Here is a 22,500-nt window from a genome sequence, read left to right as displayed (position 1 = left end):
ATTTTTTTATTTTATTAGAATAGTTATGTTAGGTTTATTTTTATTTCACAGGTTTTTATTTATTTAAATAAAGTTATATTGTAATTTTAGTTTAAAGTTAGGGGGGTGTTAGGTTTAGGGGTTAATAGTTTAATTTAGTGTTTTGTGATGTGGGGGGGGGCGGCGGTCTAGGGGTTTATAGGTTTAGTTTAGTAGTTACGATGTGGGAGGCTGGAGGGTTAGGGGTTAATACTTTATTATAGTGTTGGCAATGTGGGGGGCCGGCGGTTTAGGGGTTAATAGGTTTATTTAGGTGTCGGCGATGTCGGGGAGCAGCAGATTAGGGGTTAATATATTTAAATAGTGTTGGCGATATGGGTGGGCGGCAGATTAGGGGTTAATAACTTTATTTAATAGTCGCGATGTGGGTAGGCGGCAGATTAGGGGTTAATAGGTTTAATATAGTCTTTGCAATGCAGGTGGGTGGTGGTTTAGGGGTTAATAGGTAGTTCATGGGTGTTAGTGTACTTTGTAACAGTTTAGTTATGAGTTTTGTGAAACATTTTTGTTTAGCAAAATCCATAACTACTGCTCTCAGATGGCAGAATGGATTGTGTCGGTATAGGCTGTAATGAAAGCATTTTAGCCGGACCGCACAACCTGTAATACCGGCGCTATGAAAATCCCACACAAAGCGTCATTTTTTGAGTGCGGAATGGACGTTGCGTTACAGGCTAAAATGCTTGCGGTATAGCTATACCGAGACAACTCGTAATATGCGTTCCTGGCCATTCCAGCATGATGGCCAATTTTTCAGCGTTAAAAGTCGTACCGCACCGTAACGCAAAACTCGTAATCTAGTTGTATTTGTGGTGGGAAAACAAGCTCCGCTAATACAAAATGTTGAATATGGATACTCCTTGGCAAGCCTTTGACCTCTATGAGCCCTATGCAAAAATAATCTCCTACCAATCTTCGTGAGCGGTGAGTCGGTTATCAATCAACAATCACCCAGCCAATTGGGGGTTCCGTTGTCTCCTACAGGTCTAACACCTCTGAAGCCATTAAGTGTATCCTAGTGATCCAATTCGTTCACTCTGTATCCCACCTTTTTCGCTGCTAACAGTGAGCTGGTAGAGGATGTGATTAGCAGCCGGTTTAGCAATAAACACCGTTATTCACCTCTTAAAAGTAGAAAGATATACAGAGGGCGACTCCTAGTGCAGATTAGTAAGCAAAGTGTGTACCCACCAGCTTAACCCTTCAGAGATATACTCACAAAGTATAAAGCACACTGTAGTGCTAATGGAGCAAGCTGGGTATATTAAAGTGGCCCAGCGCACATACCACTCTGGTGAAGAATAGTCCAATATGTTTAAAGTGCTCAAAAGAGAATAAAGGAGACTCCAGAAATTTATATATATAAAAAAAAAACACTTTATATAAAAATATAACAGTGTACAATAAAAAATCAGTAAAATACGCTACACGTTTCTCAGAGCTGACCACTCTGTTTCCTCAGGCAAGTAATCTGGTAATCTCAGGTTACTTGCCTGAGGAAACAGAGTGGTCAGCTCTGAGAAACGCGTAGCGTATTTTACTGATTTTTTATTGTACACTGTTATATTTTTATATAAAGTGTTTTTTTTTATATATATATATATATTTCTGGAGTCTCCTTTATTCTCTTTTGAGCACTTTAAACATATTGGACTATTCTTCACCGGAGTGGTATGTGCGCTGGGCCACTTTAATATACCCAGCTTGCTCCATTAGCACTACAGTGTGCTTTATACTTTGTGAGTATATCTCTGAAGGGTTAAGCTGGTGGGTACACACTTTGCTTACTAATCTGCACTAGGAGTCGCCCTCTGTATATCTTTCTACTTTTCAGATGATTTTGGGAATCTACTAAGAGGAGCTGCCCTTGCATTCTAATGTACAGTAAACTGGGAAACTGATAAGTTTCCAGACAACTCATCTAGGCATTATCTTTGCCTTAATTATATGTGAGTATAAAATCTATATCTCATTCTATTCATTCCAATATATACTGGCTACACTAGGAGGCGCCCTTTCTTTTTGTTTCAGTTATTCACCTCTTGATGGATCCACTCCGCCTCAGGAAGCCCAGGCATTCTTGAACCTGTTTTCAAGAGGTGGGATTGAGAGAAACTCTGTGTCCTCTTTCCACACTCACTGCACTTTGTTTGCGTGTGGACACAAATGAAAGCCACTTCTGACCCGGGGAGCGGGTCCAGGTACTCTAGCTATGGGTCCGGCAATTGGAGCACTTCAGTAGATGGAAATGAGAAGCACTGTCTTCAAGCTGCTCTTGCTTAGAGCTACGTGTTCCGGGGGCCAGTGGAAAGGTCGACCCTAAGGAACTGCTTGCTAAAGTGGGGAGTGTTAGAACTTTGCTCTATCCCTCCGAGAGCAACACGTGAGCCAGCCAGGCGTGACTCCACCCCTTCCGGACCGCCTATTTTTCTGTCATAATTTTAAGGTGCCAGTTGTATCCTAGTGCCCAGGTTTGTAGCATCCTGATGTGAGAAATCCTAAAATATGCTGTTTTAGAAGGTGGAAGAATGCTAAATGTGGAAAAATACATGTTTGATTGCAACTTTTAGGAAACAATGATTCTCGCGTTATTATTCACCATGTAATGCCATAGAAAACTGTACCAAAACATTTTTTTTTTTTTTTAATTTTTTTTTTTTTTATTGAGGTTATTGAAAAAACATCATCAAATACACATGTTACATAATCATTCAAGAACATTCTTTAAAGCCATGACAATGTTTAGGGGTTCGTGACTATACAAAAATCACATATAAATAACACAATAACTCAATATTTCTATGTAACAGGCAAAACTGAAACCTCATTTTCTACTTTTTAATATTTCCCTCTCTTATTATAATATTATAAGAAGCCATTTTTGGTGCTCCTGTCGTCAAGAATGATGTCTAGAGGGAATAAGGTGATAAGAGTAATTTCTCATGAACATATGTCTAATTAGAATAGCATTTGTAACCGATTTAAAGAATGTAGTTAGGAGAAAGAGCTATGTTAGAGATGCGGCATAAGAAAGAGAAGCCGCGTGATTAGTTCTCCTATAAAAGGAGGTTCTTTATAATGGTGGGAAAGAGGGGGGAAGGAGAGGGGGGGAGGTGGGGGAAAAGGGGGGGGAGGTGATAATGAAAGTAAGCTAGATGGAATAGGTAACGTAAGAGTTTAGGGATTTGTTGCGATTGCAAAGGAGAGCAGGCGAATATATATAGTAGCTAATAGGTGCTTAGTGTACGGAGAAAGCTGGCTTCAGTGTTGTAGGGTAACATAGACATGTATACATTCATAAAAATATCTATACTTCTGGATGTATGTCAAAATTACAACTCACATTAGATATAACAGACATAAGAACCTAAATTAGCATAGATGATAGGGGATAGCATTAAAACATAGGAAGGACTCTTGTTTAAAACTGCATTATCCTCATATCGACAGATTGGGATGAACCAATCTTAGCATCAGACTCCCCAAGGGACTTAAAGCATTGCAGATAATCAATAACTATTGTAATATTCTTATAACTATAATGACATCAATGATGGCCTTATATGCCAAGATATATGTTTTAGTAATAACATAAGTCCTATGCCACAAAGTTCGATGGGAGGAAGTCTTAGATGTTCAAAAGTTTCATCTCCCACTGACTAGGGGAGACATCATTACTTTACCCAACACCAACTGCATAATGGAGACAGGAAGGTAAGTGCAGCAAGAGTGGCCATGCATGTAAGTCTCTTGCAGGGATAGTGTCAGGATCAATTATGCCAATCTCTGGGCCAGTACCGATGTAGGTAGATGACTGGGTTTGTAGCAGAGCTGACAAGGAGCTCCAGGCTTGCCTCCGTCTGTTACCAGCTTTCCCGGCGTGCTGTCGCAGTGGTAGAGAAACTAAAGAGGGATTTGAGGTTAGCTGCCATGTAATGTCGACCATCCGTGTGTTATTTTGTGCTGAGCTCTCAATGCGGATATGTTTCACAATCTTCTCTGGCTGTATAATATTAGCGCTGCGTGCTTGGGTTAGAGTAGCGCAAATTTCAGCCTCTCCTTCTATGCTCTTAGACACTTTATCCCCCCGCCATAGAGGCAAACTACGCTTATCCGGCTTTATATTTTTCAAAACTGTACCGGAGATAGGCAGTGAGCGTTGGGGCCCCAGGACGCCACATAACCCATACTCCATCTCAATAAGTTCCGGTTGGGTGCGGTGATGAAACAAGTGAGCACTACTACAGTTGGGGGCCTGAAATAACAAATGTCCCAGGGCAGCATGATGCCTGTCAAGTAGGCCTCTGAGAGCCTCCATGTATCCGGAGGAGATCTCTAAAGGAAACATTGTGTAATGTTGCGCCACAGATGTGAAGCCAATAGTCCATAGGTTTGCCCCTCCAGAGGTCCGAGAAAGAATAAAGTGCAGACAGCTAGATCCTCCTTGATCGTCAGATGCTTAAGAAGAATGGCCCAGAAAATAGGATTTCAGTGTTTACTGCGTGGCGACATTGAAAAGCATTAGCGTTTCATATAACTTCTAGATAGGCTTTCCTCCACTCTCATTCTCCCCTATAAGTGTACAGAAAGTACTAGGCTCTAATAGAGCAAATCAGGGTTTGCAGAATTAAAGTATTTCCATCTTTTTAATCTTTTATGCAGGAGCTCTGCTCATACACGTCTCCCAAAACATTTTTTTAATTCCATAAACAACGTAAGATTTATGTGGGGAACTCAAAGTTATAAACACTGAAAATGATTGCAAAAGACTAAAATGGCTTCAGCACAAAGGTGTGAATTATCTCAGCAGGGAAAGTGTAGCATGTTTATTTGATGAGATTCATGCCATGGAGAGTTAGATGACACAATGTGAGAATGTGATATCTCTGTACTTCAATGGAAGGTAATGGCAGCTTGTATTATCCAGATCATATTTTAAGACTGGCCTGGTAGACAGCTGACTTATTAAATTACCACAGATAAAACAAAGATTACTTACAAAGCAGCTGCATGTCGTTCTTGTTTGCATTAATAAAGAATCAGTTATTGTATCCTAGTAATAATATGCATGCTCTTATTTCAGGAGTTCTTGTGCTGTCATGGTACCCGCCTGGCACAGCTGATGAGAATGGTGAAACAGTGGAAGAGTTGGTACCTCTTGTTCTGGAGGCTGCACTTCGATATAATATCAAGGTAATAGTTTGTTACAGTGATGAATGGTTTGTATGATACAGAGCCAGACATTGTGTTCTGCTGTGTTTCACATCTGTACAAGATTGTAGGAGGAACTCTCTTATTTATTCTGTATTTTGAATCAACAATTTTAAGTATATGCATTAGCTTGCAACAACTCTGTTATCCTTGGCTTACAGCTGGGTTCAAAGTACCTGAGGATAATGCTTTGCTTTTATGACTTTTGAGATGTTGCTTTTTTTGTGTATAAGCTATAAACCCAAATCCTTCCCACTGAAATAATTTAACTAAAGATTAGATAAAGGGTTAATACAATGATAAATGATCTATGTTCCGAGACACAAAAATAGATATTAAACAGTAAATAAAGGCTAGATATATGGATGTATCCAAAACAAAAATTAGCTTGAGAAAAATATGTGGATGTATTTACTTGCAGATGGTGAGAGACCAGGAGATAATCACATGTGGGATTACACTCCAATCCACTAGGAGGAGGCAAAAACACCTTTACCTACCAAAGCTTTAACACCCCCCACTCTACCTGAATTCCCCATTAAAATGTTTGCCTCCTTAAAGGGACATGAAACCCACATTTTTTCTTTCATGATTTAGAAACAGCATGAAATTTTAAACAACTTTCTAATTTACTTCTATTATCTAATTTGTTTAATTCTCTTGATATTCTTTACTGAAAAGCATATCTAGATAGGCTCAGTAGCTGATGATTGGTTCCTGCACTTAGAAGCCTTGTGTGATTGGCTCACTCATGTACATTGCATTTTCTTCAACTAGGGATATCTAAAAAATGAAGCAAAATAAATAATAGAAGTAAATTGTAATGTTGTTTAAATTTGTATTTTCTATCTGAATCATGAAAGAAAAATTTGGGGTTTAGTGTCCCTTTAATGGAGTGAGGTGAATTCGGAAGTGCTGATCTACAAGATACAAAAAGGGTTTCTCTAACCTAATTGAAACCCTATTTCCTCAGAGTGCTGCTTCCTGAATGCTGGCGCTGTGTCCCCAGCCAACATGTGGATTTATCCACCAAGCTCCTGGCTTAGAGCAGCTATTCTTTAACAGGTCCTTTGCACCTTAGTTTCACTGCCTCGGATGGCCTCTTCTACTGGAAATTCTTCTTCTGAAACTGAGGTGAGCAGAAGACTGTACCTCATAGTCCACCAGCTATTCATATGAACAAGAACACATGATTCTCATAGCCTGCAACATGTTCTGTACAGTTTACCTCACTGTATGCCATACAAAGAGAGTCAGTTGCAAAATGTGTCTAATCTATATTGTGGACAAATGCATCTCATAGTCCACCAGCTATTCATATGAACATGTACACATGATTCTCATAGCCTGGGGTCAACTATTCACACACCGCATAACTTTATTTACAGTATGGACTTATTTTAGCGCTACCAGGTTTAGCACTCTCCAGAGCTATTGATGCAGCTATTAATTCAACTAGCATTAGCACTCTTGGATAGTGATGGTGCACTGGAGGTTAATATTTTGGCAAGCTTTAGTCTTCTGGTTTCACCTTCTGCTTCCCTGAAGGGTGGTAGACATTTTTACCTGTCAGGAGAGGTATTTTAGAGTCAGTTGAGGTGGTAAGCTCACTCTGTCTCACCAGAGCTTGACTTTAACCCTTTATGCTCCAGGGTTAATTTATGTGCTTACTGTATTATGCATGTATTAAAGGGGCTGCAACATATTCTGTACAGTTTACCTCACTGCATTCCATATCAAGAAACTCAGTTGCAAATTATGTCTAATCTATATTGTGGGCCTTTCATTACCCCTAGGAGTTAATTCTGTGTCCATTTACTGTCAATCTGTGTTTGCTATCTTCTGATAAACCTGTTTCCTTACTGTAAAACTTATAGACTAATACATTGCAAACGGGTGCAGCTCCACTGACCCTTTGGAGAAGGGATCTACTGACCATTTAACCTTTTCCAACCCCTGATTACTCTGGAAGGATTTGGTGTGTCCTCTGCTCAGCTATGCACTTTTTGTGCAGGATCCATGGCTGATTCTAGTCAGGGTACTCCAGTGTTTCCTGGTCTAGAACCAAACAGACCAAGAAGTCATCCCCTGCCTCCTAATCTGCATGAAGTTGCAGCCCCCAGTCCAGACCAGAATCTGGTAGTGGGCAGTTTGAATCTTTTTTCTGGAGGCTTAAAAAAGGTGTGTTCAGGATCCGTGGCTATTGGACATCATTTCTAAAAGGTATCAATTCCTCCTGTCTCGAGTTCATCAAGATCTAGTAAAGGCCAAAGCCTTCATGGGTTGTGTTCAAGATCTTGAATTGATGTGAGTCCTATTTCCGGTTCCAGCCTTCTGTTAATTTTCAAATAATGTATGAATTCAATCTAATTGTTAAACTGCAAAATATGCTAATTCATCACATTAGATGCATTCTATTATTTTGCTATTCTAATGTAAAGTGTAGAAAACTCAAATATGCAATATACAATGAGACTAAATGTATATATATATATATAGTATATATATATACAGTATATATATATATATATATATATAAACACCACTATATATCACACTATATGATAATGCAAGGCGTCTATACACTAATAAGCATTCTGCACTGTGTAATTAACACAGAGTACCTATACATTGATAACCTATTTGAAGCACTCTATAATGATGTTGAGGGTTCATACACTAAAAAACAAATCAGGTGCCTATACACTAATGGTGAGCACTCTGTGCTGCATAATGATGACGAACATTTATACACTGAAAATTAACACACTGCACTGTATAATTATCTATACACTGAAATAGGACATGTGCTGAATAATGATTATAGTGCACTGATGTCTTGCAGTATATCAAAAGCTGGAGGATTGTCTACCCATTGGGCTGTTGGTGGAGACGATTCCCACTGCTGTTGGCTCCCCAACTTTTTAGAGAGTGCAGGGTCTGTGCAGTGAGATATTTGAGCCAGATGCTTCCAGATGTTCTGGCTGGCCTGCACGCTCTGGCTCCCTATGTTTCAACTGAGTCCCCTCTTATTCTAGTCTTTATGGCACCAAATATGCCCCCTAATATGATGCCAAAATTAGGAAGCAAAAAATAAATACACACATTAGAAAATTATGTCATGCACCAAATTTGTTGCAAGAACTTGTGGTTCCCTTTTTATGCCCTGCTCCAAAAAAATTCTAAGTAGCGTCTTATTCACAAACTTGATTTTGTGAAGCTTGATTTCAAAGCTTTAATTGGCAAGCCATATTTAGTCACAGGGAAAACTCTACCTGAATGCATTACTGCTCATTCCACTAGGGCAGCAGCTAATTCTAGGGCTTTTTGGCATGAAGCTTCTATAGACCAAATTTTCAACGCAGCTACTTGGGGGCAGATTTAATATGGCCCAAATGGGGCCAAATACCCCTGTTTAAGGCTTGCCGGAAACAGGAGTTAAGAAGCAGCTGTCAGAGACAGGAAGACTAGGACCAGCTCTGACAATATAGCAAACCTAGTACCGTTAGTTAATACGGCAGATTTATCCCCAACGGAACCCCAAGACATAGTCAAACAAATCTCAGACCTCATGATCCCACAATTTGAACACCTTAAAGCAGAAATTTCAAATTTTGCTAACAAATTTAAACACCTTTCACACAGACTAAATGAGGCAGAACGCATATCGGACATAGAAGACACTAATGACCAACAAGCATTAACTATCCGAGAACAAACAGTACAACTTGCTAATATCCAGTATAAATTGAATGAGCTTGAAGACCGTAATAGACGCAATAACGTCAGAATTATAGGTTTACCTGAAACCTCTGATTTTCAGGATCTCATTGAATTTATATCAAGGGTATTACCATTGGCCTTAAGGATGGACCCTGGCTCTCCTGATGGCATAATTAAGAGCAGACCAAGACTTTTCGGTAGAAACCTCATTGCAGCGAAAAGAAGTGACACCCTTTTGCACCAAACTTATTGCCAACGGTATTAAGGCCACAGTTATATACCCAGCCAAAATCAAAATATTTACAGAAAATGAACCCATGATACTGAGCAGCCCTGGGGAGATCAGGGACTTCGCAAAAAAAGGGTATTACCCTCTAAAAGTGGTGTAAAGGCTTAAATTGACATAAGCCACCAAAGTGTAATTATGTTGACGGTTATTTTGTGTAACCATGGTTTTATTATGTTTCAAAACATTTGCTGATATAGTCAGTACCCCAGAGGGTTGCAATGTTCCTTTCTTTTCTTCTTCATGTGTTTTTTTTTTCCTTCTCTCCCTTCTTTGCCCCCTTTTCTTCCCCTCCCCACCATTATTGTATATTCCACCCCCAGTTGTTTGAACACCAAAGGGAAACTTTTCTCACCATAAAGATTTAGATGAAGTCCCAACTTAAATTGGCATCTTGGAATGTTGGTGGCATTACATCACCCCAAAAACGGAAAAAATTGCTGCCCATTTAAATCGTTATAAGCCAGATATAGTCTTCCTTCAGGAGACCCACCTGAGGGAAGCGGAACTTATTAAACTCAAAATGGGGTGGATAGGCGAAGTGATAGGAACCCCATGTAAGAATAGGAAAAAGGGCGTGGCACTCATTTTTAATAAAAATTTACAATATAACATTTTAGACTCAACCTTTGATCCAGATGAAAGATATATGATTTCACAAATTTCGATCAAAGGCACACTGCTCAATCTGTGCAATATCTATGCCCCAAACAAATTAGATAAAATATTCTGGAACAACCTACAGACCCTGCTTCTCCCAATTTACTCAAAAAATTGTGTTATTGCAGGAGATTTTAATTTAACCGCATACCCAAATTTAGATAGGCTTAAACCCTAGTTGAACAAAAATAGCAAACAAAAATCCAAATTACTTAAAATTTTTACTAGTTTATTATACATTAAGAATATCTGGAGAATACAAAACCCAGACGTAAGAAGCTTCACCTGTGAGTCCCATTCATATCAAACAATGTCTAGGATAGACTACTTTTTTGTTTCTGAAAATATGTTGGGGTAGGATATGTCTGCAGACATCAAAGAGGTGATCATATCAGACCATGCAATCCTAACTCTAAAGATTAATTTAAGAACCTCCCAGGGTGGTAATAATAATAGGCTGTTTTTTCCAAGATATTTGTCAGACAATGTTAAATTTAAATCTTGGTTGACAATAAAATGGAAAGAATTTTTCCAAATAAATTCTTCCGCGTCAATACAAATAGAAACACTTTGGGAAGCCTTTAAGGCTGTGATCAGGGGCGAGATTAAGGCCTATCTAGTTATTAAAAAAAGAAAAATGATAATGAGGGACTCCCAACTTGCTAATCAACTATGCAATGCCTACAATACATATGTTAGTGACCCCTCATCAAAATTTTGGAATTTATATCAACAAGCTAAAAGGGAAAGAGAAACCTTTCTGACACAAAGATCAGCGCAAGACGCCCTTAGAACCAGGTTCTTTTATTACAGACACGGAGGGAAAGCAGGGAAATATCTGGCTAACCTTACCAAATCCGAAAAAAGGAAATCTATGATCGAAGCCCTTAAGACACTAGTAGGTAGAATTACTAAAAGTAACAAAATTAACAATTTTGTTTTACAATACTTTCAGGACCTTTATTCTAAAGATAAAGCAGATGTAGTAAGTAAAGAGAAATTCTGGCAAAATATACAAACCCCAAAGTTGGAAAGGGAGCAGCAGGAGGCGCTAAACGCCCGATAACCTCTATTGAAGTAACTAAGGCTATAAAGAAAGCAGCCCACAATAAAGCCGCCGGCCTGGACCAGATCCCTATAGAACTTTATAAAATTCCCTCAGAAGATATAGTTCAAACGTTGGTTTTACTTTTTAACAACTACTACTCTGATTCTAAACCTTGTTCTAGCTATTTTACTTCATCACAAATTGTCTTGATTTAAAAAAAAAATAAAGACCCAGAGCAGATAACTTCATATAGGCCGATCTCACTTTTAAACAGTGACTATAAAATCTTGATGAGCATTGTTGCTGAAAGGCTTAAGTTAATCATAGGCCCTCTCATCTATAAGGATCAGGTCGGCTTTATGCCTGGAAGAAACTTATCACGTAATCTAAGGAAACTACAATTGATTCTTAATAAATATTTCTTCCTTAAGAGAGGTATCCTGAAAGGCCCTGATGCCGCAATAATATCAACTGACGCCGAGAAGGCCTTCGACTCCATTTCCTGGGATCACCTGTTTTCAACTCTTCCCAGGTTTGGGGTCGAGGGGACCTTCCTAAAGTTTATACAATTAATTTATAATTCTTCAAACTCCTCCGTCCTGATTAATAATTTCCCTAACACAAACTTCCCACTCTTTAAATGTTCTAGACACGGTTGCCCACTTTCCCCTTACCTCTTCAACCTGGCTTTGGAACCTTTAGTAATATACATAAGGAAAGAGATAGAGGGGATCAAACTAGGACACAGAAAGATTACCACATTACTCTATGCGGATGACCTATTAGTGCTGATAGCTAATACTGGTAGGAATATTCCATTATTGATTAAGATATTACAAGAATTTAGTGGATTCTCAGGATACAAAGTAAACACACTTAAGACAGAAATCTTCTGGCTATACAAGCATAAAGAATCATATCAGTTGCAGCACTTTAAAGAGGCCAAAGCCGCCTTTGTCTATTTGGGGATTAAACTATCAAAATACAGTAATGAATGGTACAACCTTAATTACACGCCAATTCTCTCCAAAATTAATAATCTTAATAATTGGGCTAAATTTCATTTAAGATTGTCTGGCAAAATGAATCTGATTAAAATGGTGATTTTCCCAAAACTCCTTTATCTAATGAAAAACTTGCCAACCGTAATAAAACAGGCAAATATAAAATTACTCAATCAGATATTTACACAGTATATTTGGGGGGGGGGGGAAAGGAAGGAAGGCCATCGAGTTTAATAAACTATCATTGCCCAGACCAGATGAGGGGTTGGTGTTTCCAGATATAGAGATCTATAATTTAGTTTGTGTGTCAAAAAAGCATTAGATTGGTTAACAGGTGCAGACTACTATGCAGATCTTTCAACGGAGGAAACCCTAGTTTGGCCATACTCCCTGAAAGCACTTTTGCACTGTAATCTTGATAAATGCCCAACTAAAATTAAACAGCTGCCAGCTATCTATAATGTAATCCAGGCCTGGCATAAAACATTAAAAAAAACTACATATCAATCACAAATTTTCAAAATATATGACTATAGTGGGCAATCCTAATTTCACTCAGGCCTTAAACTCTAAAATTTTTAATAATTGGGCGCCAAAGGGCTTAATATACTTAGAGCAGCTGAGAGAAAGGGGTTCTGGGGCCTGTCGAGCACTGCAGGACTTAACTCAAGAATTTTGGATTTCCAATAAAGACTTCTTCCCTTTTTTCCAGGTTCGACATTTCCTGCATAACCTCCTTCACGAGCCTGTAGAGGATTCTGCGTGGAAAATCCTGGAACCTGTTTTAAACTTATTTAAAGCAGGCAAATACAACATAACCCTATTATATAAAATAACTATGAACTTAAAAGGGAATGTAAAAAAAAAATCGCAGATCGGTGGAAGGTCACGGTTGAAACTATACATAAAAGTTTTACTGGCATATTTATCAACACTCTCCGCTTCCTGGAGAGAATCCCACACCAAAATTATAAACAGAACGTATATTACACCATATATGAAAGCCAAGTAGAATAATTCAGGTACTCTATGCCCTAAATGCAAACTACCTAATGCAGATTTGATACACTGTTTTTGGGACTGCCCTAAGGTTAGGAAATTTTGGCATAAGGTCAATTTTTGGGCAAACAAAATTAATTATATGCAGTTTCAATTCTCTGTCAAACATATCTTTTTTTCATTGACGGTCATAAAGAAGGCTTATTTAAAAACACTTTGTATTTAAATACTGTAATAATGGTGGGCAGGGTATTGATTCTGAAATACTGGAAATCCACTAAGGCCCCTAACTTATCAAAATTTAGGCACAAGCTTAAAAACCAGCTCATCATTGAGCAGATGGACACCTCAGTAAATATAGAGGTACAAATTAGACGCTTCTTGACAAAATGGTTGAAGGTTATTATTAGTTTCCCCAAAGAAATCCAATCCCAGTTAATTGCACCTTTCCGGGGCTCAGAGACGGTAGAGTTCGCCATTGCAAATAAAGAATTCCCAGACTTGTAGGCAGTTTAGTGTTACCTTAACTGAAGTACAGAAATGGTGGTGGGGGGGGGGGGGGGTTCTTCCTTTTTTTTTCTTCTTCTTTCTTTCTTTCTTTCTTTCTTTCTTTCCTTTCTTTTCCTGTTACTTGCTCTATCGCAAGCTTACTTTAAATGTTTAAAAGTTCCCCACTTCAGGTATAAACAACATTAATTTTTTCTTTATTAGAGACGTATTAAGGAGCAAACGATGACCAGAACGATATGTTTTTCTTCGATGTTGGACAGGTTGTCCTAATGCACTCTGTATATATTGTGCTTTTTCTGTTGTTATTGTTTCTGTTTTTGATATCTATCCTGAATTGGATAATAAATAAATAAAAAAAATTAAAAAAGCAGCGGTCTTAAGACTGCTGCTCCTTAACTCGTACGCTGCCTCTGAGGCTGCGGATATCAATCCGCCAAATCGTGTACGATCGGGTTGATTGACACCCCCTGCTTGTGGCCAACATTGTACAAGCAGTTCACCAGAACTGCTTGTGCAATGTTAAATGTTGACAGCGTACTCTGTCGGCATTCAGTGATGTCTGGCGAACATGATACGCTACATCGTATCATGTCCGCCAGACATTGATAAATCGGCCCCTTGGTCATCTCTTCACACTTTTAAATTTTACCATTTAGATGTTTACACCTCTTCTAAGGTGGCTATTGCCAGGAAAATACTGTGAGCCACAGTGCCTGATCAGTAACATTCCTGCCTTATCTGTATTGTCCACCTAAAGATGGTGGTCTTTTGGACTTCACTGCTTGGGTAAAAAGATCCCACATGTGGTGCTCTTGTGGACTTTCATCATCTTATGAAAGGAAGCAAAATGTATTCTTACCTGGTAAATTAATTTATTTCACAATGGTGAGAGACCACGAGCATCACCCTTCTTTGTATACAGATTACGGTAGAACTTATTTTGCACTTTGCATTTCATTTGCCCATCTTTGACTTTCCTGCTTTCCATCTCCATATGTATGACTTAGAAATTCTGGGAGAGTGGGATGGACTCAGGAATTAAAGCTCTGGTATGTAGGGGTATTTTTGTGTAATCTCACATGTGATGATATTTTGGACTCTCATCATCATGAAAGAAATTAATTTATCGGGTAAGAAAAAATTAGTTTTTTATCAATTATATTCGTTGTTTAGATATTGAAGATCTAAGTTTAAAATTTTAGTTTCTATGAAGTACTTGGGCGCCACCATCTTGACAACCTTTATTTGTCTCTTCTGCTGAGGACAATTACAGACAAGTATAAAACATTTAATAAAAGGGTGTGTGCAAACAAGGCTGTGCGATATAAAAGATTGTTAAAGCAATTAACATGGTTTCCATACACTATGTTCAGAACATGTAAAATAAGGCTAGCTGTACCTGAGAAAAAATAAAGACAATTAAAGATTTAACCCCACAAAAGTTTACTTAGCCTACCAGCATCGGCATCCATTTCTGCTCTGCTTTGTTTTTTTACAAAACAGTGTAACGGCTCTCTTTCTAATCACAGCTCAACCAATCGCATTGTTGAACTAAATGTAGAGTGCTCCCATGTAAAACTGTTGGCTGCTTTACCCAGTGCAGAAGCGTGCTACATTTGTTTCAACTGAGTGATCGGGCGCGCTGTTATTAGGCAGCAAGTCTGTGACGCTGTTTTGAAAAAAATAAAATAAAGAAGAGCAGAAGTTTACCGTCCCTTTGTCAGGAATCCAATATTTTTTTCTAGTGATGGCTCTCATCTAAATTTATTAATAAGACAAAACAAAATGATCTATGGAATTATAGACCAGGAAAACAAACATTAGCAGCGTGTTATCTACTAAAAGGGATAACAAGGCATTGAGGAAAACAGGATTATAACTAGGAGTCAGCATGGTTTTATGAGAAATCAATCATGTCTTACTAATTTAATTGTATTATTTTATAAAGAGTACAAATAAAGAGATATACTGTGGATTATTTATATTTTAATATGGCACCAGAGATTATTGTACTAAATAAAATACAAGAGTATACGGCTGGTGGAAATATAGGGACATTTATAAATGAGATTTCTCAGAGATTTCTTTTTAATATCCATATTAGTTACCTTGGTGAAGCTTTAGAGAGCAGTGATTGTAAGTAATGTAGAGTCATTGAATCTGAGCAGGATGCACTAGTTGTTTGAGCTGTAAGATTAAGCTGGCAAGCGTCAGATGAGTTAGTTAATGTAGATAAGAGGAATATTTTGCAGTTGTAAAAGTACCCATCGGGACAAGAGCTGCTGATTGGTGCCAGCAGTGCTCTGAGGTTACCGAGTACTTCTACTCTTTGTTTTAATCCCTTTGTGGGATTAAACACATAGTAGTGCAGGGTTGCTAGTCTTAAAATAAATTAATTAGAGCATGTCATTGTCAACTATTATGGCCCTTTAAAGGTCACAGATGACAGGGTATTTGAAGTGGCTTAACCCTTTGGACCTTTGATTTTTCAACCTTTCTAATATGTGGTATTACATAAAATAAACAGAGATTAAGAGGCATACATGTACCACATAATTTGTATCTTATTTCATTTGCAAGTCCACGCAGTCTTTCTAACACTGGGTTAAAGTGATATGAAATTCAAAATTAAAGCAAACATTCAGCTAAAGAGGCCCATTTATTAAGCTCCATACGGAGCTTGAGGGCCCGCGTTTCTGGCGAGTCTTCAGACTTGCCAGAAACAGCAGTTATGAAACAGCGGCCTAAAGATCGGGTTGATTGACACCCCCCTGCTGGTGGCCAATTGGCCGCGAGACTGCAGGGGGCAGCATTGCACCAGCAGCTCTTGTGAGCTGCTGGTGCAATGCTAACGGACCTGATCTGCACTGTCGGATCAGGTCCGCAAGACCTTTGACAATTTGGCCTCAAAGCATGCAATTAATTTAAAAAAATCAATTTACTTCTATTGTAAAATGTACTTAACTATCCTGGTATTCTTTAAGAGCATATCTAAGAAGGCTCATGAGTGTGCATGTCTTGAGCACAATATGGCAGAAGACTTTGTTACAAGCATTGCAAATTGTTGCCATATAGTGATCAAGATAAATTCACACGTCTGAGCAAAGAATACCAAGAAAACTAATTCAATTTGTTAATGGCAATAAATTAGAAAGATTGTTTTAATTGCATGCTCTATCTAAATCATGAAAGTATAAGTTTGACATTCATGTCCATTTAAATGAAGAAAGTTAAAAGAGAATGGATAAACTTTGCTTTAACATAAGGTTGTAAAGTTGTGACAAAAACAGACGTATCATTAAAGGGACAGTAAATACTGTGTAATTACAAGACATTTCTGTTGTGTTGCTATAGAATAACATATTAGCCAGGAGGTCTAAATGTTTTAAAAACAAAATAACATATTGTTTTATTGCAATGTTAGCCAAACTCCCCCCCCCCCCAACATTTGCCTTATTTGGAGGAGACAATCTGGATTTTAGTCTACAGCCAACAAAGCTAGACATATTTTAAAGTTAGTATAAAGTGCATTGTTTTACAATTGTTATCTGATAAAGCAAGTTGGGGATAGATATGTAGCAGAGCTAGCCTTGAAAAGTCAGCAGGGTGGCTTTCAAGTTCTGAGAATAAGACATTGCTTAATATTCAGAGCTAAATTACATGAAAAGGATGAAAAATAAATAATTCAAATACATTGAATTGTGTTTCATTATGCATAAACATTTATATACAAATCGCAAGTTGTTTACTGTCTCTTTAAAAGATCTCATATTAATAATTCTTAAAACATGACTTTAGTTTTCCCTTCAACAATAAATATAATGAATATTTAAATACATTAGTAGCGCTGTGTTTTTACAATATTCTCCAACAGTGGCTTGCATGTGACAACATTAAAGTAAACGAAAACATGCATTTAATTTGTATATTCATGTTTAAGAATATGTGTAATTAACCCCTCAATATGTATCATGATCCGTGGGCACATGACAAGCCCTTTTTGCACTGACGTAACTAGAAACCACAGGGCCCAGGTGCAAGAATCCAAGCAGGGCCCCCCACAAAAAAAGTGAATTTAATAAAATAAAAAAAAAACATTTTTGTGTGTGCTGTGTACACACACATATATATAAGAATATATAATTAAACTAAGTTAAATTAACAAAAACATTTGCTAAACAGCATTATAAACCTAATAAAATAATCACACAACACAGACTTCACTTGCATTTCTCTGCAAACAGTTCTTTCTATGCATTCCAATCTGGACTGAGTTATAGGCAGGAAGATCTTGTTCCTTTGAAATCTGCTCTATAGCTCAGATCTGGTTAAACTGATTAATTTCAGCTTGCTTGGCTTTACTGCAACACAAACGGACAGCTCCACCTACTGGCTATTTTAATAAATGCACTGCTTCTCAATGCTTTTCAATAGCAGTTACATGACTGGAAAAAAAGGTTGTCATTCTGAAACGGTGTAAATTGAACCATTGTAAAACGAGGGCCCCCTGTATATAGCTGACTGTGCTGTATACACACACACCCACACATATATATATATATATATATATATACTAGTTGATAAGCCTGCCCGGAGGGCTGTCTATGTGTTAAAAATGCAACCCCCCAAGCTACAAAAAAGAAAAAAGTAAAAATACAGAAAAAAATATCAAAAGCTATCCAAAATAATAAAATTAAACCTAAACTAATACGCCTATAAAAATAAAAATCCCCCCAAAAACAAAATTTATGCTTACCTGATAAATTTCTTTCTTTTGCGATTCCGAGTCCACGGATTCATCCTTACTTGTGGGATATTATCCTTCCTAACAGGAAGTGGCAAAGAGAGCACCACAGCAGAGCTGTCTATATAGCTCCCCCCTTAACTCCACCCCCCAGTCATTCGACCGAAGGCCAAGGAAGAAAAAGGAGAAACTATAAGGTGCAGAGGTGACTGAAGTTTTTAATAAAAAATGCCATCTGTCTTGAATAGACAGGGCGGGCCGTGGACTCGGTACATCGCAAAAGAAAGAAATTTATCAGGTAAGCATAAATTTGGTTTTCTTTTGCATGATGTACCGAGTCCACGGATTCATCCTTACTTGTGGGATACCAATACCAAAGCTTTAGGACACGGATGAAGGGAGGGACAAGACAGGAACCTAAATGGAAGGCACCACTGCTTGCAAAACCTTTCTCCCAAAAATAGCCTCCGAAGAAGCAAAAGTATCAAATTTGTAAAATTTTGAAAAGGTATGCAGCGAAGACCAAGTCGCAGCCTTACAAATCTGTTCAACAGAAGCATCATTTTCAAAAGCCCATGTGGAAGCTACCGCTCTAGTAGAATGAGCTGTAATCCTTTCAAGAGGCTGCTGTCCAGCAGTCTCATAAGCCAAACGGATGATGCTTTTCAACCAAAAGGAAAGAGAAGTCGCCGTAGCCTTTTGACCCCTACGCTTTCCAGAATAGACAACAAACAAAGAAGATGTTTGACGAAAATCTTTGGTTGCCTGCAAATAAAATTTCAAAGCACGAACCACGTCCAAGTTGTGCAAAAGACGTTCCTTCTTAGAAGAAGGATTAGGACACAGAGAAGGAACAACAATTTCCTGATTGATATTCCTGTTAGTAACAACCTTAGGTAGGAACCCAGGCTTGGTACGCAAAACCACCTTATCAGCATGGAAAACAAGATAAGGTGAATCACATTATAATGCAGATAGTTCAGAAACTCTTCGAGCTGAAGAGATAGCAACTAGGAACAAAACTTTCCAAGATAAAAGCTTAATATCTATGGAATGCATGGGTTCAAACGGAACCCCCTGAAGAACTTTAAGAACTAAATTTAGACTCCATGGCGGAGCAACAGGTTTAAACACAGGCCTAATTCTAGCTAAAGCCTGACAAAAAGCCTGAACGTCTGGAACATCTGCCAGACGCTTGTGCAACAGAATATACAGAGCAGATATCTGTCCTTTTAGGGAACTAGCTGACAATCCTTTCTCTAATCCCTCTTGGAGAAAAGACAAAATCCAAGGAATCCTGATTTTACTCCAGGAGTAGCCTTTGGATTCGCACCAAAAAAGATATTTACGCCATATCTTATGATAGATTTTCCTAGTAACAGGCTTTCGAGCCTGAATCAAGGTATCTATGACCGACTCAGAGAAACCCCGCTTTGATAGAATCAAGCGTTCAATCTCCAAGCAGTCAGTTGCAGAGAAATTAGATTTGGATGCTTGAATGGACCTTGAATGAGAAGGTCCCGTCTCAGTGGCAGAGTCCATGGTGGCAGAGATGACATGTCCACCAGGTCTGCATACCAAGTCCTGTGTGGCCACGCAGGAGCTATCAAGATCACCAAAGCTCTCTCCTGTTTGATTCTGGCAATCAAACAAGGAAGGAGAGAAAATGGTGGAAACACATAAGCCAGGTTAAACGACCTGGGTACTGCTAGAGCATCTATCAGTACTGCCTGAGGATCTCTTGACCTGGATCCGTAACGAGGAAGTTTGGCGTTCTGACGAGACGCCATCAGATCCAATTCTGGTGTGCCCCATAGCCGAACCAGTTGAGCAAACCCCTCCGGATGGAGTTCCCACTCCCCCGGATGAAAAGTCTGCCTCCCAGTTCTCTACCCCTGGGATATAGATCGCTGACAGATGGCAAGAGTGAGCCTCTGCCCATCGGATTATCCTTGAGACTTCTATCAGCGCTAATCGTGATGTTGTCCAACTGAAACCTGATGAATCTGGCCGAAGGCAGCTGAGGCCATGCCTGGAGAGCATTGAATATCACTCTTAATTCCAGAATATTTATCGGTAGGAGAGCCTCCTCCCGTGTCCACAAACCCTTTGCTTTCAGGGAATTCCAGACTGCACCCCAGCCCAGAAGGCTGGCGTCTGTCGTCACTATAACCCAATCTGGCCTGCGGAAACACATTCCCTGGGACAGATGATCCTTTGACAACCACCAAAGAAGAGAGTCTCTGGTCTCTTGATCCAGATTTATCTGAGGAGATAAATCTGCATAATCCCCATTCCACTGATTGAGCATGCATAGTTGCAGTGGTCTGAGATGCAAGCGAGCAAACGGAACTATGTCCATTGCGGCTACCATTAGACCGATTACCTCCATACACTGAGCCACTGACGGCCGAGGAATAGAATGAAGAGCTTGGCAGGTGGACAAAATCTTTGATTTCCTGACCTCTGTCAGAAATATTTTCATGTCCACCGAGTCTATCAGAGTCCCTAGAAATGAAACTCTTGTGAGGGGGGAAAGAGAACTCTTTTTTACGTTCACCTTCTACCCGTGAGATCTTAGAAAGGCCAACACTAAGTTCGTGTGAGACTTGGCTAGTTGGAAAGTCGACGCTTGAATTAGAATGTCATCTAGATAAGGCGCCACTGCTATGCCCCGCGGCCTTAGAACCGCCAGAAGGGACCCTAGCACCTTTGTGAAGATTTGTGGCGCCGTGGCCAACCCGAAGGGAAGAGCCACAAACTGATAATGCTTGTCCAGAAAAGCGAACCTGAGGAACTGGTGATGATCTTTGTGGATAGGAATGTGTAGATACACATCCTTTAAGTCCACGGTGGTCATATATTGACCCTCCTGGATCAATGATAAGATAGTCTGAATGGTCTCCATCTTGAAAGATGGGACTCTTAGGAATTGGTTTAGGATCTTGAGATCTAGAATTGGTCTGAAAGTTCCCTCTTTCTTGGGAACCACAAACAGATTGGAGTAAAACCCCTGCCCCTGCTCTGCTTTTGGAACTGGGCAGATCACTCCCATGGGAAAAAAGGTCTTCTACACAGCGTAAGAACGCCTCTCTTTTTGTCTTGTTTACAGACAATTGAGAAAGATGGAACCTCCCCCTTGGAGGAGAATCCTTGAAATCTAGAATGTATCCCTGGGTTACAATTTCTACTGCCCAGGAATCCTGAACGTCTCTTGCCCAGGCCTGAGCAAAGAGAGAGAGTCTGCCCCCTACTAGATCCGGTCCCGAATCGGGGGCTACCCCTTCATGCTGACTTAGTGGCAGCAGCAGGCTTTTTGGCCTGTTTACCCTTGTTCCAAGCCTGATTAGGTCTCCAGGTTGACTTGGATTGAGTAAAGTTCCCCTCTTGCTTTGCAGCAGAGGAAGAGGAAGTGGGACCATTCTTGAAGTTTCGAAAGGAACGAAAATTATTTTGTTTGGTCCTTGTCTTATTTGACTTATCTTGAGGGAGGGCATGACCCTTCCCTCCAGTAATGTCTGAAATTATCTCTTTCAGTGCAGGCCCGAATAGGGTCTTACCTTTGAAAGGGATGGACAAAAGCTTAGATTTAGATGACACATCAGCCGACCAGGACTTAAGCCATAACGCTCTACGCGCTAAAATGGCAAAACCTGAATTCTTTGCCGCTAACTTAGCAAGATGAAAAGCGGCGTCTATAATAAAAGATTTAGCTAACTTAAGAGCCTTAATTCTGTCCAGAATATCACCTAGTGGGGTCTCCATCTGAAGAGCCTCTTCTAGAGCCTCAAACCAAAAGGCAGCTGCAGTGGTTACAGGAACAATGCACGCTATAGGTTGAAGAAGAAAACCTTGATGAACAAAAATTTTCTTTAGGAGACCCTCTAATTGTTTATCCATAGGATCAATGAAAGCACAACTGTCTTCAATACGTATAGTTGTACGCTTAGCCAGAGTAGAAATAGCTCACTCCACCTTAGGGACCGTCTGCCATGAGTCCTTTATGGTGTCAGATATGGGAAACATTTTCTTAAAAACAGGAGGGGGAGCGCACGGAATACCTGGTCTATCCCACTCCTTAGTAACAATGTCCGAAATCCTCTTAGGGACCGGAAAAACATCAGTGTAAACGGGAACCTCTAAATATTTGTCCATTTTACACAATTTCTCTGGAACTACAATAGGGTCACAATCATCCAGAGTCGCTAAAACCTCCCTGAGCAATAAGCGGAGGTGCTCTAGCTTAAATTTAAATGCCGTCATATCTGAATCTGTC

At 39.3% G+C, this 22,500-nt stretch overlaps 1 protein-coding gene across 1 annotated transcript in view; it reads left to right on the top strand.

Annotated features, from left to right (window-relative positions):
* MANEAL (mannosidase endo-alpha like) overlaps positions 1 to 22,500 on the top strand; it is a 91,628-nt gene that overhangs the window by 48,419 nt on the left and 20,709 nt on the right. Inside the window, exon 2 of the mRNA XM_053707169.1 lies at positions 5,123 to 5,232. Within this exon, the coding sequence (XP_053563144.1) occupies positions 5,123 to 5,232 (110 nt within the window). The remainder of the gene's footprint in view (positions 1 to 5,122; positions 5,233 to 22,500) is intronic.

The sequence above is a fragment of the Bombina bombina genome, chromosome 3, assembly GCF_027579735.1.
Source record: "Bombina bombina isolate aBomBom1 chromosome 3, aBomBom1.pri, whole genome shotgun sequence".
NCBI lineage: Eukaryota > Metazoa > Chordata > Amphibia > Anura > Bombinatoridae > Bombina > Bombina bombina.
The sequence above is the reverse complement of the archived record's forward strand: the minus strand, read 5'-3'. Positions and strand labels throughout refer to the sequence as shown.